This window comes from Numida meleagris, chromosome 27, assembly GCF_002078875.1.
Source record: "Numida meleagris isolate 19003 breed g44 Domestic line chromosome 27, NumMel1.0, whole genome shotgun sequence".
Classification (NCBI taxonomy): domain Eukaryota; kingdom Metazoa; phylum Chordata; class Aves; order Galliformes; family Numididae; genus Numida; species Numida meleagris.
The window spans coordinates 3,696,257-3,711,447 of record NC_034435.1 but is presented as its reverse complement, the minus strand read 5'-3'; the positions used below and the strand labels follow the sequence as shown (position 1 = coordinate 3,711,447).

The 15,191-nt window shown below is 41.1% G+C and overlaps 1 protein-coding gene across 6 annotated transcripts; it reads right to left on the bottom strand.

Moving 5' to 3' along the window:
- On the bottom strand, nucleotides 73-15,160 carry SUGP2 (SURP and G-patch domain containing 2). 6 transcript variants are annotated; one of them, XM_021378570.1, is made up of 10 exons: nucleotides 14,914-15,159; nucleotides 12,352-13,998; nucleotides 11,776-11,893; nucleotides 10,604-11,112; nucleotides 10,305-10,416; nucleotides 8,978-9,492; nucleotides 8,013-8,077; nucleotides 7,418-7,554; nucleotides 4,491-4,611; nucleotides 73-4,313 (listed from the first exon to the last, which is right to left on the bottom strand). In XM_021378570.1, exons 1-9 carry the CDS (start codon nucleotides 15,026-15,028, stop codon nucleotides 4,491-4,493), a joined length of 3,339 nt encoding a protein of 1,112 aa, XP_021234245.1. In that variant the 5' UTR covers nucleotides 15,029-15,159; the 3' UTR covers nucleotides 73-4,313. The 6 variants fall into 6 exon arrangements, 5 of the variants coding, with proteins under 5 accessions (XP_021234245.1, XP_021234248.1, XP_021234249.1 ...); XM_021378573.1 differs by having other exon boundaries at nucleotides 73-1,490; XR_002433012.1 differs by having other exon boundaries at nucleotides 4,491-7,554; nucleotides 14,914-15,160.

The window sequence follows — 15,191 nt, the reverse complement described above, 5'->3', positions numbered from 1 at the left end:
GCTCAAATCTACAGTCTGGTTGTGATTGGCCACTCAGTGGTGAGATATGCAGAAAGAAGGATGGTACAGGACTTTGAAGAATTTATTTTTAATTAGAAAATATACCTGCTTGTAGCATAGAAAACAATTCAAAGAAATAACATTTGAATTTCTGAATCCAGACTTCCTTTGAGCATGATACATCAAGATGAACTTTAAAGCAAAACGGAGTATCAATAGAAAAAAAGTACCGTACATTGATTTTGAGAAGTAACATCTCAGCACAGATGAAGTGTTCATACTAAGGACGATGAAGTGTTGTCAAAAAACAAACAATAAATAGGAAAAATGTCACTGATATTACACCAAAGGAAAGCCTCAGAGACAAAAAAAAAAAAAAAAAGATTCATATTATTTCAACACAATTACTCCAAATGGTGTATTATTGACTATAGATCTTTTATTCTGTTAAAAACACCTCCCCAAAATAGCGATCTCCTCATTTATCTCCAATGAGAGCAAACATCCCTTCTTCTAGAACCAAGTCCTTACATGTAATAAGTGTTTAAAGGAAAAGGAGGAAAAAGAGGAAAAAGATAGAGCTGGGACTTGAGCGTGTCTAGTAAATTTTGTCATAGTCATCAGTGTAAAAGCAAGGGACAGGAGACCGAGCCCATATCCTTAGCAAATAAATACTTTCACTTCACCTCTCAATAGAATGTGGCTGCACAATTGCTAAATTTCAGTTTGCTGCATTTTTCCTCCTCATATCTCATCTAAAAAAGGAATTCGAATTTAAAGGCAACAATAAACCACACACATATATGCAAAAAGAAGGTTTTGCTGTCTTAAAGTCAGTACACGAAGAAAATTGGAAACAACTGTGAATAAAAGGTAAAACTCTGGCATTCTAACTGGAGCACAATGGTTCTGGCATTCATGTGGAGAGTAACACTGCTGTGTATGGGTTTAATACACTGGAAGCCACGTGAAGAAGTAACTAAGAAATGATTTAGTGGCTATTCTCAACAGAAGCTTTTAGCAGCACAGAAACAGAGGGACCTTCCTTCCCTCACACACTACAATCCTGCTTTACATTAATATAACACTGCATAATCTCAATTCCACTTGTTAGTGCCAAAAATGATGCATATCTCTTACAAAGGGCCAAACTCACAAGCAAAACATTTAAACTATATAGTGTTTAGTTCTACATTTATTGCAGATATTAAAAGATTAACAATGCTAACAGCTTTACTTACACTGAAAGGAAATGTCAGTTACCCAATAACATAAGCATCTAACGTTACTAGCTAAACACTACTGCCAATTTGCACAGAACAGAAACTAGCAAATTGCTCTGCAAGATTAATGGCAAAACAAAAACAACCAACCAAAAAATAAAACAAAACAAAACAACAAAAAAACCAAACAAAAGACAGTAGACACACCACTGAAGTTAGTTAAAATGTTCACTGAAGCTTGCAGTCTTCATGGAAGAGAGCCTGGAACTAAAATAACAGAAAAGAAGCTAGTAAACTTTCAACAAGGCAATGTATCTGCATAACAAACGTTTCATATGTACATATTTAAATTTTCAAATCAGAGCTGCCTGCAAAAGCAGGTCAAAATAAAAGGAAATTCCTTTTGCAAAAGGAGCGTTAAGGTCATCTCTTGGTAACACAAGATAGAAGTGGCAAATAGTAACTCACGTGAGAGCAACACTGGAATATAAGCACCAATACTGCTCTGTTGATATCTTGTCCAAAATTAAAGTTTGGCACAAGAAAGATAGACCATACTATGACTACAGCCATCCAGAGTAGCAGATTAAGATTTTCCCAATGTTCACGTTTAGTTTCAAGACAGCATTACACTCTAAATTGAACTGCAATCTGAAAGGAAGGTACCATTTTCCAATCTGGATACCAAGAGTTTTCCCAGATTGGGCAAGTAGGTGTTTAGCAAAGGCACCCCAAATGGTACTACACCCAAACTCAGGTTAAATCAGAGCAGCGCAGAATGCTGATACAGGTGAGAGACTGGATTTCAAACTACACTGCCTTGTGCCTTTCTGCAAGTAGTGCAACATATAATCAAGAACGCTACCAAAATGTAAATGTTAAAGAAGACGTTAACTGGAAGTTTGCAAGGAAATAAAAATTGTGAACAGCAGAACTGGCAGCTTCATCAATGAAACTAAGAGAAAAACTAATCCCTTTTGAGAAATAATTCAGAAGTCAACAACATTTGTTCCAGACTGTCACTGTAAAACAGACAGTGATTGATTAACTCTCCTTTTCGATAGGCTAAGTTTTACATTACATAACTGCTAACCAGCCACAGAAGAGAGGCAGTGAGGAATACACCCAACTGGGAACTTAACAGGTACTGCCAAATACCATAACTGATGACCTTTAAAGTAGCTACAAAACATTTATGAATTTAAAGCATCTCCAAGTAAAGCAAAGCCTACAGGAAATCTCTAGCTCATCAAATGTCTTAATCAAATGTGATAACCAGGTAAACTTATTTGTATTTACGGTCTTCATGCTTCAGCTTCTTGTTAACGTAAAGGTGAAGACAAGTGATGTTCATGGAAAAACAGAACTAGCAGTGTGGTATTTTTCTATACCTGCCATTATGGTTTTATTTAGCAATCAGTGTGCTTCAAAGCAACTAAAACAGTGATCAGAAAATTACACCACAACATAACATTGTTTCTTTTAGTTTCACAAACCCATACCATAAGGAAAAAACTTGCATTGATGATGGTTGTTACAAGCCAGAAAAAGTTTGTTGCTATAGAATGAAAACCAATACACTCCCTTTCAACCAGCAGGGTTTTTAATGGAGAGAATATAATGTTGTTCTTTAAACAGCAGGCACAGGCAAGTTTATAACTGAAGAGCACATTTTCTTGTGTATTTGTCAGTTAGGAGCTTGAGATGCTGCCACACTACGGTGGAGTGCACAAGCTCTTTGCTCTGTAAAGAAGCACGATGCAGGATGAAAACATCAGCAAGACAGCACTGACTCCTAATAAGCAAAACATGCGTCAGCTCAAGATAAACTCTTTAAAGAGAACTTCAGTGAAGTAGGTTTTGGTACTGTAACATTCAAGTGAAGACTTTAAATAATTTTAGGAAGGTAAAGATGGAGAAGTATGCTAAAAAGGTGCATTACATTCTGCCACTTTCAGTAATCCAGTCACAGAGCTCTTGTTGATGTGCTTGTCTGAAAAAATGGATGATCAGACTTGGAACGTTTATTTGTGGTAACACTGCTAAATCTTTCATATCTTCACCAAGAAGTTAGGAACTGCTTTTTGTTGAAGCAGAGTAGATTAATCCAGTCTTCTCTCTCAGTAAATTCTGAAATAGTCCCTCAGGAATTACAAGCTTTCTGTCTCATTTCATGGGATTTTTCAATGAAAGAACTTCCACAAAGCCAATATTTAATAGAAACAGAAATTACTCTCTAAACTGATGGTCTTACAAAACTGATGATCCACTTCCAGATGACTTTTATTTGATTTCCAAGTATTTTCTTCAGTATTTTCTGCAAACACACAAATCACACCTCGTCACGGCTTACACTTCCTTGAGAAGGAAAGATATTATTCAAGAATTTGTTGAACAAGAGCTGCAAGCTTGTGTAAAATCAAAAAGTACACGTAAAACATGTACTGCTTGCTTGCTGCAATGGAAAACCTTTGCAGCCAATGTTTTCAAGGAAGATTTTAGTGTTCTCAGACTCAGATGAACTCACTTATTCATCCTATACTTCAAGTATAGAATCCTATATAAAATAAGCAGGTGGGTAGAGATTCTTCTTGAAACTGGTGTGTGGAGGAAAGGAAACTGCTTTATGCAGACTCGAAAAGCAGATGAGAAGATTAGCCCATCAACAAAATGTAGTGAAGTATAAACTGAACTGCCTTGTAATAAGTTTTTAATTTGAGAAGGTTCTTGGCTTCCAAAAGGAACGGAGCCAAAGCAGGCTAGTCGTAATGGCAATGTTGCTTTTTCTCTTGGTAGTAAGCCGCCTCGTTGCAAAACAGGCAAACTTGGCCAAAGACCGAGGTAAAGTGGCACTTCCGAGAACAAAAACAGTTGTTTCTCCCTCAGAAGAGGGCATCCAACTTGTTAGCTTGCACTATTAAATACAAGACTAACTTTAATCTTGGAAGAAAAAAAATTAATACGTAAGTGTTCGAATCCACTATTCTAGAACAGAGCGTTCTTCATACTGGCACACTCTGCCGAAGACTTTCACACAGCAGCCTTTGCATATCCGTGCACTTTCTAACGAGCGAGTCTCTTATGTCACACCTAGAAAGTAAGATTTGGGGTAATTCAGCAGTTCAAGGTAGGTCTGAGTTTTCATGAAACGCTAAGAAGCCAGATATACTCATGGAAACAATATTTTCTTGGCAAAAGAAGACTTCAAAAACCTGGTATTTTAATGTTTGCAGGAATTCACAAACCAGACTTGTCCATTGCACATACCTATTTACTTGCTCTTTTCTGCCTGTACATTTGTATCATTCTTTGACGGAAAACATCAAATGCATCTTCTTTATTTTCTTCCCCTGCAACACCCAAGCCCTCCCCTGCAGAGGTAGCACCCCTAGGGAGTAAAATGAATAGTTAGAACATACTGTTCCTGTTACATTTGACAATGTGCAGAAGAGATCTAAACAATACCTTCCAACAGACACAACCTGAGGGAAAAGTAACTGCTTCATTTAAGGGAGCAGAGACTCGGCCTGACATCAACTATTAAACAGTTCCCACCTCCCATCACACATGCAAACACCCACTAGAAGAAAACACTCCCATGATACTGAGGGAATGGTGAAGATAGCGTTATCTAACAGATCCAATTCTTACATGAACTGCTGCATTAACCACTTTATTCAGAGTAGATAAGATCCTCCGTTGAAAGGATGGCAAAAATCGCCTTGTTTCTTACATTTCAAAAGTGGCAGAAGTTAGGGACTTTGAGGAGTAAGTAGGAAACACCACGTAACTCTGGGTGAACGATGACATTTTTACCAAGGGAACGTAATGCTGCTTGCTTGAGAGTTCTAGTACCCAAAGCAAGCTAAAGATACATATATGTAAGTTAACTTATCTCTCTTCACCCAAACATGACAACAGAAGCAGGCAGGCCTCAACACTATCAAAACAGCTTTCTATCCTGGAAGTAGATGGGAGTGGATGACCCGCAAGAATGAGCAGATACAAACAGTTAACAAAAACATCTTTCTCCAGGTTTGTGCATAGAACATTGACATTACACAGCTAAGATTAAGGAAAATTCTGCCACAGGAATGATCCTCTGTGCCAGCTTTATCCTCTGGGTTCATCATGTTACAATTACCTATTAAAGATTTCATTACATGAAGTTGGGAAAACTTTTTGACCCATGTACTAAAATCAATCTGAGAACCTTAAATAGAATAAGGAAAAATGGTTCTTATCTAAATCCTGTAATAACAGGACCATTTGAGCCAAGCAGGTTGTTGTGCAATTATAGGAGAATATTCACAGACTCTAACAAGCTAATTCAACTTTACAGTCGACATTACAAATCCTGGATACTGTTTTTTCTTCTGAACTGGTCAAATGCATAGCTGTGGCAACCAAGTTCTCAAGGCAGTGGAGAGTAACTTAAGATTGGTATGAAACTCCAATCAAAGCATTTGTAGCCATCATTTCCTTGAGGGGCCACCGCTCAATTCATGTTCCTTTGACAGTAACAAAAATATGAGTTGTCCTAGCAGCCTTTCAAAGAAAAGCCTTAAGCTTCTCCAATAAAAAAGAGCCTCGAGTTCCACTGTGAGACAACTGATATAACTGAATATATTACTTTTAGATATACATTGTTTGAGATAAGCTAGAATTGGAGCGTCTACCATTACTAATCCATCACCTTTTGCTAAGAGAAGATGAGACAGCATGCAGACTTAAACAAGTCATCAGTAGAAGAGTCAGTAGCTTTGAAAGGTGAGGTAAGGGTGGAGGCTACAGGTTAACTACACGGAACAAAAAACCAAACACCCTGCACTGCAACAAAGCAACAGGAAAGTAAAGTGTTAAGTTGCACTGGTTTCATTCCTATTGAGATCATCTTAAAGTATTTTCCAAAGAATGACTTTGACTGGAAAGTAAAGAGAGGTGGACACCATGAAAACAATCAATATATGGACTTACCTCTACTTTACAGAAAGATCAACAAGTTTTTGTAAGAAAAACAAACCTTCACTACTCTGCACGTCTTCCCAAGAGTGATAAAGTAATGGACTCAAACTGGAAAAACAGTATTTTCACATACTAAAAATGCAGTCCTTAAGATGGACAGAAAATTCTAGAACAGGGGCTAACTGTCAGACCAAATACAATTAAATAGCTTATTATTAGCTGTGCAGCAAGACTTGTGCCAGGAGCTACAGAAATGAAAATGTTACTCATATTTGGTCCCAACAAGTCTTGAGGTTAAGAACCCAAGGTTCTAACACTTGTGAGCACAAGAGATCTGGAGGAGAGGTAAGCTGCTTTCTCACTGTCCCCGTGCTGCAGATGAAAGATCAATGGAAAAAATACAGTAATGGCCACTGGACCACAGGGAACCATAACAAAAAGAGAAAGCAAACAGCTGGAAGTATGACACCAACTAAAATGAGCAGTACTGTCAAAGGCGTGAAAAGAATGTTAACCCACAAATTACATGTATGGATTGGAAAGCTTGGCATATGGGTTCAGAGGCAAATAAATTGATTCTGCCTCATTATTCAGTCAGGGAGTTGATATCCATTCTCCAGCAATAGACACAGGATGCAACAACTTTAAAAGACAAAGTGAAGATTCAAAAACAGAAGTACATGTTAAAGTAAAAAGCACACTTACCTTCTGGCAGATGCACTTACCTCTTTCAGCATGCAGTGGAATGAATCACATATTTACAGTGAAAACAATTTTGTTGCCTAAACTTAGGGAGTACTGTGTATGATATTCCCAAAGTCTATTTATATCTTACGTACCTAGCATGTTGGCAAGGAGATCCCCAAGACAGTAGGTATTAAAAAAAAAAACAAAACTAAATACACCAAACAAAAACATCTCCTGAATAATAAGGGCACCCATATATCTTTAGAAAGCGTCCACGCGCTGCAGCGTTCACACTGCAACTTCAGTGATGTCAAACTGCACAGCAAGGAACAGCCAACTTCCAGAGCAGACTGTGCTCAGCCTGCCCAGAAAAACGCGTGAAGTCCCCACGCTCTACTTTGCTGAGGCCAAAGACCACATCAAGAAGGAAACAAAACACGGAACTGGCCACATCAAGGAGGGTTAAGATAGAAATAGTTACTACTAGAATCCCAGCCTGTTCCACAGCTGTCAGATTTCTGTAGTTTGTTCCCATTACATACACTTTTACAGGCTCTCTGATTCCTTTTCCTCGTGTACCCAGGCCGTGCCCTTCTTGCCAGCCCATCTTCTGAAGCATCTGGAAACCTACGTTTCTGTTTGTCAGTTTCTTGTGTGAAAATTCTAAATCTTTTGGTTTCTGTGGAGAGGAAAAAAGCAGAAAACAAAGATACTTCCTGAAGCCACACAGAAAAAGCCTATTTAAGAGTAAATAGGTGTCTGGCTAGCTTACAAAAAATAAATAAATTAGCAAGTACATTTCGGGTTCTGAAACTGCTTCATTACATTGTTAAGATAGAGTACAGTTTCATATTTTAAAAGGTAGTTATGTTTTTTAGTAGCGCTAGATGATCTGATGACTGAATCCCTAGTACTGCAGCAACCAAAAAGCTGCTGCTGTTTTTCAATTTTGAACAATAACAACATTTTCCAGAAAGGAGAGCATTGCTGTGTTTCTTTCATTTTTTCACAGATTACCACACAGCTGTTCAATAGTCTTTTAATCATAAAATGTTTCGTTTTCAGAGGCTGTCTCCTCTAGAGTCAGCTGATTTTCGGGTTCTCAGGACAAAATGGCAAACCAGAAGCGTTCTTTACCTTCTTCTTCTTTGTAACGGGGCAGCCACGAGGCCTATCATAAGCAATTCTGACAGGTTCATGAACTGCAAGTCAAACCAAAGACAAGAATCAGCTGTAAAGAAAGCCACATTTTAATACAGAACTCAAAAAGCACACCATCAAGTGGGAGTCCAGCTCAGTATCTTGGCCTAGTATCAGAATCATCAAGAAATATCAGAATGAAACCAAAGCAAACAGTAAGACAGTTCACACACCCCACCTCAGTTACCAAAAAAAGAGAACGAAGTGCGCTCATGTGTTCAGTTTTGGACGTATCTTGCCAGCAACAATACACTGATGAATACATTCAGGACTTCAAATCACTCACTTCTGGACTTAAGGAGGTTATTTTATATCATTTTCATATCACAAATGACAACCTTCACCAATAAAAATCATTACACAGAGAAAAGACATTTCTTAAAGTAGCTGTAACGCACAGATGATCAGTTTTAAGCCACTTATCTCTCAATTCTCAGAATATCACGACCCCCCTCTGCCACTGTAGCTGCACAGGCAGAGTTTGACAGGCCAATCCGAAGTCTAAATGTATTTTGAATAGTCAGACATTCAAAGTGTGCTCAGTGCTGCATTTCCGTCTGTCAAACCTGTCACGCGCTGATGAACCGAAACCTGCAAAAATGACGCCCGTGTTTTTTCTTTAAGCTGCAGAGAGAAGGCAGCACTCACACATACTCAGGAGGATACCTGAGGAATGATGTTTGATGCAGGTAACCTCAATCTAGAAGCAAACTTTGCTATCGTGCCATAATACAGAACCTGTTACACCATTTACTCTGCTTTGCCTTTGTCATCTGAAGTGAAAACTGTTCATTTTTGTCTTAAATAAATGTAATTCTTTCAACGACAATCAGTAATAAGGTACATACAATACACAAGCTCTGCGCCGATACGTTCAGAACACCTTACAAGTTACCACTCACCTTTCGGTTCTTCTATGAGGCATATCCTTTTAGATGCAGGAATCATACCAACTTTCAGAGACTTGCTGCTGATGCGTTTGCGGGGAAATAGGGTTCCAGGAGCAGGAGCTGATGCCTGTGTTGACAGATTGGGCGTAGCATCATCAGATGACGTAGCCAGCTGCGTTTCACCTGTTGAAATTTCCTCTCCTGTTTTGGAAATCGTCTCTTCAGCAAGGTTTTCCACACTTCTACCTGCTGAGATATCATCATCTTCTCCCTCCTCAGCTTGCTCCATTTCTTCCAAAGGTCGGGAAACATCCTCCTCAAACTCCATTTCCTCCTCGTTGTCTTCCTCCTCTTCTTCCTCCTCTTCCTCCTCCTCCTCGGAAATATCCAAGTTTCTCTCTTCAGGTTTAGCATCTTCCCCAGCATCAGTTGCTTCTTTCACGTCACTGAAGTTAATAGATGGACACAACTCGTAGACCTTCATTCGGTAAAACTTGAAAGCAGAACTGTTTCGATCCTGTAGAAACCTGGACAAAAAGATTGCAGTGAAAATAGCATCAGGAACATTTTCTTATCTGGAAGAAAGACACTTCAAATAAATCTCTTATTCACTTTCTGAATGGTCATTCCAGGCATGTTTTTGAAGAACTGTCCAATTCCCCTACACGTGCTAATTACAGCAATCACTCTCCTTAATTCTTAAAGAGTGCAGCTCCTGAACTGTGCTGTGAAGAATTCAGCGCAGTGATCTTCATTATGTAGATGGACAAACTAAGACAAAAATCTGCCTTCACATCACACAGAGGGGAAGCAGCAAACCCCGAAAAAGGATCCAGCTCCTCCAAGTTCCAGTCACGTGGTGCATTTACAAATAGGTTTATTGATTCTGAGGGAGACAGAAGGGACCACAGGGCTCCGCTGTTGTTGGCAGAGTACAACCAGAAGTGAAGCACCTGCACTAATTTACACTAGAGCACTTGAGCCACTGTAAGCAAAGCCTCATTTAAAAGAAAAAAGAACAATTTAAAATACTTTGGCAGAACACTATTTCAAGATGCAGGCAGATCACTTAGGATATTACAAGAGTACATATTTCAGTATGTGTGTATATTTTGGAAAGATATTTTTCTTAGTTATTTCAGATATGCACCATTAATACAGGTGCTAAATAGGACAGGAGTATTGCTCAAAATCCTTCATCCCTTAACATGCTGAATAGAAGCACGCATCTCAAAAAGCAAAAAAAAAAAAAAAGGCAATCTCACTTTAATAATTGTTCAGATAGATTTTAATTTTTCTTTTTGGCCAATTTACACAGATAAATGTACAGGTTACTCACCAAAGGTCTGGATTATCTGCACTGTTGTCTATGCTGAACTGCTCAATTTCTGGTCCTACCTGAGCAACAAACTTGGCAAGCTTCTCAGCAGTTTCCATCGTTTTAGCATCCACTGCAGGAAACAGAATGCTCATTATCCACAGCTTCATACAAAACCTACATTGCTGGAAGGTCAATACAGTTCAGAACGATCTACTTTAGCAGAACAAACAATCACTAGAACTTCCAGCGGAACATTCTAAGAAGGTCTTTTCCCAGATAATTTACTATTTAAATTCTAATCTTGAATTGCCACTTACCATCAGGAAACTGACAGGGCAACGATGGGAAAAGTTCAGACGGTGCCGACAACTCCTCTGAATCTATCCTTTCTTCTGATGGCAGAGGGACCTCTGAACTGGTGCCACACTGTGAGGATGAGGTTGCATCAAGAGAAGAATTCTTCTCAGACGCGTTGGCTTCTGATACAGAAGGCTCTGATTGCACTGAACCTTGAAGATGCTTCTCTTGGTGTTTCAGCACTGTACCAGCTGAAAGCAAAGTCTGCGTCCCTATGGTCGCTCTCCTCACCTTCCTTCCTCGAATTCCACGTTGTGCAATAATTCCAATCCTTTTCCTTTTGAATAGCCTTCTCTTAATACTTGCGACTTTCCTGGCATACAACATGGCCCTGACTGATTCTGTTGCAGATTCTTCTAGTGTTCTGCCCTCACCACCTGCTTCCTTTCCTGACGATGTCTGTCTTTGCATCTCTGACAACTTCAGTCTGTAATATTTGTATTCTAGACTATCTTCATCAGACAAGAACCTAAATAAAATCATATACATAAAACAAAAGCCTAAGCCAAAAGCACAACTCATCTCAAATTCTCACATCAGAAACTTAGTAGCAATTGATCTTTTTTTCCCAGGGTTATACTGGAGCCACTAAGGTAACTCCATCTCTAAAGCAGTAAGTAAAGTAGGCCAAGCAAATAAATGATGGAGGGTTTTGACATAAACCATTTGGCTAGTAATTAATCAGCTATGCTGCAATTCACACATAGAGAGATACTGTCATATTAAAAGATCATCATACTTGGAAATGCCTCAGCTTTAAGTTTTCCAACATTATCTGTAGAACACTACACCCATAAGTCTGTTACATTACTATATATAAACGGCATTTATTTACTAATTTCACCTTGTACGTGTAAATTGATTTGAACCTCATGTATTTGGGTTGGTATAGTAATTACTGACAGATCAAAACGAACGTGATCTGCTAAAACAAAAGCAAGAGGACAATATCCAGGGAGACCAGGAAGTACAAGTGGCTGCAGAAACATTTTGAAACAGCCTAGCTCCATATGCTATAGGCTTTGATCTTACATCCAGTGAATGAAATACCGAATTTAACAAAACCTATTCCAAACACCTTCAGTGGAGCAGAGCAAGGCAGTATTAGGGCATAGTGTTCAATCACACCTACCAATATTCAGGACAGTTCTTTTGAGCATTTCTCTCTTTGGCAGACAAGGTTCCTGAAACAATGCTATTCACGAGCTGGTCAATCGTTTCTACAATTTTCCGATCAGCTCGCTGTGGGACTGTAGGAAAAAATAAAATGCAGTCATAGCAACAACTTTAAAGACACATGCCTGCAGCTGATAAAACTGTGAAGGTAACATCTCTGACTTCTATGCAAATGCTTATTCCATAACACAGCCAGCTACAGACGTGGTCCCAGCCTCTCCATCCCCAAGGTGAGAAGTTGGTGGGTAGGGCAGCTGAGGTTGTGAACTGCACAGGTGAAAACCCTGGATGTGAAGCACACACGTGTGGGAGAGGGGAGGAAGGAGACATGCTTTCACCTGGACAAGCTGGCACAGAGCTGAAAGCAACAGCTACAACAGATAGCGTTACCTGCCTCAGCACTGCCAGTGATCTGCACGGAATTCCCACAATTTGGAATTCTTGAACTAGTAAAGCTGCAGCAACAAGACAAAATACTACTGACAAATAAAGAAATGACATACTGCAAAGAATCTCACAATGATTCACTCACTTTTAACTTTTGTGTCAGGAGAGGGTTTTTTAAGCTGGACTGTGGACTCTGCCTCAGTTTTTTTCATCTGAATTGGATACCCACTTTTCTCCAACCAAGCCTTCAAGTTTTCGATGTACTCTCTTCCAAACAGCGTCGAATCATCGAAGTTTGGGAACAGCGTTGGTGCTGGAGCCATCTCCTGGAGCCCAACAGCTTCAAGTATTTTCTCTTGCCTGAAAACAGATGCTAATGCAAAGGTCTGACCCAGAAGTGCTAAAGACTTACGACAAAGAGAAACAGTGGTCTCAAAAGCACTCGCCATTTCTCTGGGGTTACCAAAACCGCTTGTCTTAATGCTTAATTCATAAGCATTGCAGGCCATGAGCAGAGGCGTAACACCTTTTAGCAGGCGGTCTTGCAGCCTCATTATGTATTTATCAAAAGGCTTTATTATTTCAAAGAAGCAGTTCTTTGTTTTCACAGCACCCTTGTCCAACAGCATATTTAGAAACTCATTGTCCACCTTGGGAGTTTTCAAAGCAGCATGTTGTAAACTCTTGATAGTAAAGAAGCAATAATCTCTGTGTTCTGGCTTTAAGGAGCATTTGAACGAAGCGAGCATTTTTGCACAGGTTTCTGTCTCCAGCTCAAAGAGAGCTCCAAAGAGTCGGGAAAATTCCGCATCATTTTTTATTGTGTGAAATCCAGCCCACTTTATGATCTGTATTCCAAACGTTGAAAAAATGTCAGACTTGTCCACAAGGTCAAAATTGAGATTTCTGAAAACATGTGCGGGCTTTGGGAGCCTGAGAAGAGGTCCTGGGGTTGCTATAGCCGGCCTCTGATTAGGTCGTGGGGGCAGCTTCTGATTAGGGCGCTGGACGGCCACCGGCCTCTGGTTAGGTCGGTCAGCAGTGTCTGGCATTTGATCAGGTTGCACAGTTGGCTTCTGATCAGGGCCTGGCTGCGGTTTTTTAACGTTCCATTTCTTTAGGGGAGTTTTGATGTCTCCTTTGAACAGCTTAACTTTAGCGGTGCCCCTTGCAATACGCTTTCCTCGCAGGGCTCTTCCCCTGCCGACACTGCCCCTCTGTACTGGGGGTCGGAACTCGGTGTCAGATTGAATTCCAAAGTCTACATCATACTCCTGATTTTCCATGTTGCCATATTCATCTTCCATGAGTCCCGGTGATCTAAAATCACCTAAAATATCTGAAGAACTAAAGTCAGTTTCGTGTGGTCCAGCAGCTTCCCAAGAGTCAGGATGTCCGTAGTCCTGATCATGAGAAGCCAGGCTCCCGTACTCCCGGTCGCGAGGCAGCGGGTGCCCATATTCCCGGCCACGAGGAGCCGGGCGCCCGTATTCCCGGTCACGAGATGCTGGGCGCCCATACTCCCGGTCCCGCGCAGCTGGATGCCCGTACTCCCGGTCACGAGATGCTAGGTGGCCAAACTCCCGGTCACGAGACGCTGGGTGGCCAAACTGTTCGTGGTAGTAGTTAGCTTTCCTTATGAGAGGGCTTGCAGATCTGTAAGAAGGTCCTGGATACTCGTCTCTGGGGTTCTCAGTCCAGTCATCGTGTGAATGATGCTGGGCTTCGTCATATCTCCCGTCGTCATGAAAACTGTCTTCATATCTAGGTCTTGGGACTGGCCTTGAATGAGCTGCAATGACAAAAATATAAACACACTGATGCACCACGTGTGTCTTCCTGTATAGATTAACCAATTCACAACAGCAAAAAGCACTGGATGACTAAAAAAGCCTACGTACACATTACAAAGCAGTTTATTAAATCTGAAACACAAGTTCTGCCATAAAGCTTCTTTTCCTCTTGCTCGCTACTTTCTGTCTAGAAGGATTTCAATGTCGTGTACATAACGTTTCCACAGAGATTCCTCTGATGCAAGAAGTCAGAAGCATGCACACGCTGTTCTCACAGCCAGTGTCCAGATCCCACGGCTGAACAGCAGGTCACATCTGCTGCAAACTCACACAGTCATCTAGGATGACAAGAAAGTCAGAAATACTGGAATTTCCTGTACAGGATCCAGGGATCCCCATTCTAGTACTTAAGTTCAGAAGGCAAAAGATGCTTCAAGAAACTAAGTGCTTAATTTCATTATTTTCTTTTTAAGATGACAACTTAAGCAGAAGAGATGTCATTTTAAAGCACCCTGCCTCCTGCAAATGGAACCCACGCCATTTTTCTGGACCTTTTAAACAGGAACTTCAGAAGACAGAAGAACACGCGCGTTTTGTCTCCCTTCACATGAATGCCCTGCTTTTAGCTTTCCTTCTAAAACCCACACGAAATACAAAGGCTCCAGGGCTGCGAAGGCACCGCTACCCGGCCCGAGCAGAGCCGTCCTGAAATCGGACCCGCTCACGCAGCACAGGCAGAATTCCTTTGTCTGAAATCCGGGTTTTGCCCGGAATTTGCACTCCACGTTAAAACAGCGACGGCCACGCCGAGCGAGCAGCCCCTAAAACGAGGGCAGATACGGAAAACCAGCAGCGCTGCTCAGTGCTTCAGGGAAACGCGCGGACAGCCGCCGAGCCCCGCCGGCTCCCGTTACCTTTGAAATGATGCATCGTCTCTTCCAGAGCATCGCCCCTGTCCACGCGATACCTCTTAACTTTGTCCTGCACCACAGCATCGAACGTCTCCCGCGTGATCCGCCGCGAGGCCATCTTCCCTGCAGCGAAACAGCACAAAGCGGCGCTCACCCGGCGCCCTCCGCCAGGGGCGGCCCGGCCCGAAGGCAACACCGCCGCCTCCCGCGCTCCCACCCCGCAGCGGGCGGCCCCGCGCCGAGGCACCGCGAACAGAGGACGGCGGATTGGGGCCCGGCCC

Excerpts from the sequence above, each read along its gene's own strand:
- SUGP2 (XM_021378569.1), bottom strand. The coding sequence starts at position 15,028 with ATGGCCTCGCGGCGGATCACGCGGGAGACGTTCGATGCTGTGGTGCAG. Across the intron at positions 10,417-10,603 it reads GCCCTGTCAGTTTCCTGATG|TGGATGCTAAAACGATGGAA; the intron begins GTAAGTGGCAAT and ends TGTTTCCTGCAG. Across the intron at positions 7,555-8,012 it reads CCGTTACAAAGAAGAAGAAG|AAACCAAAAGATTTAGAATT; the intron begins GTAAAGAACGCT and ends TCCTCTCCACAG.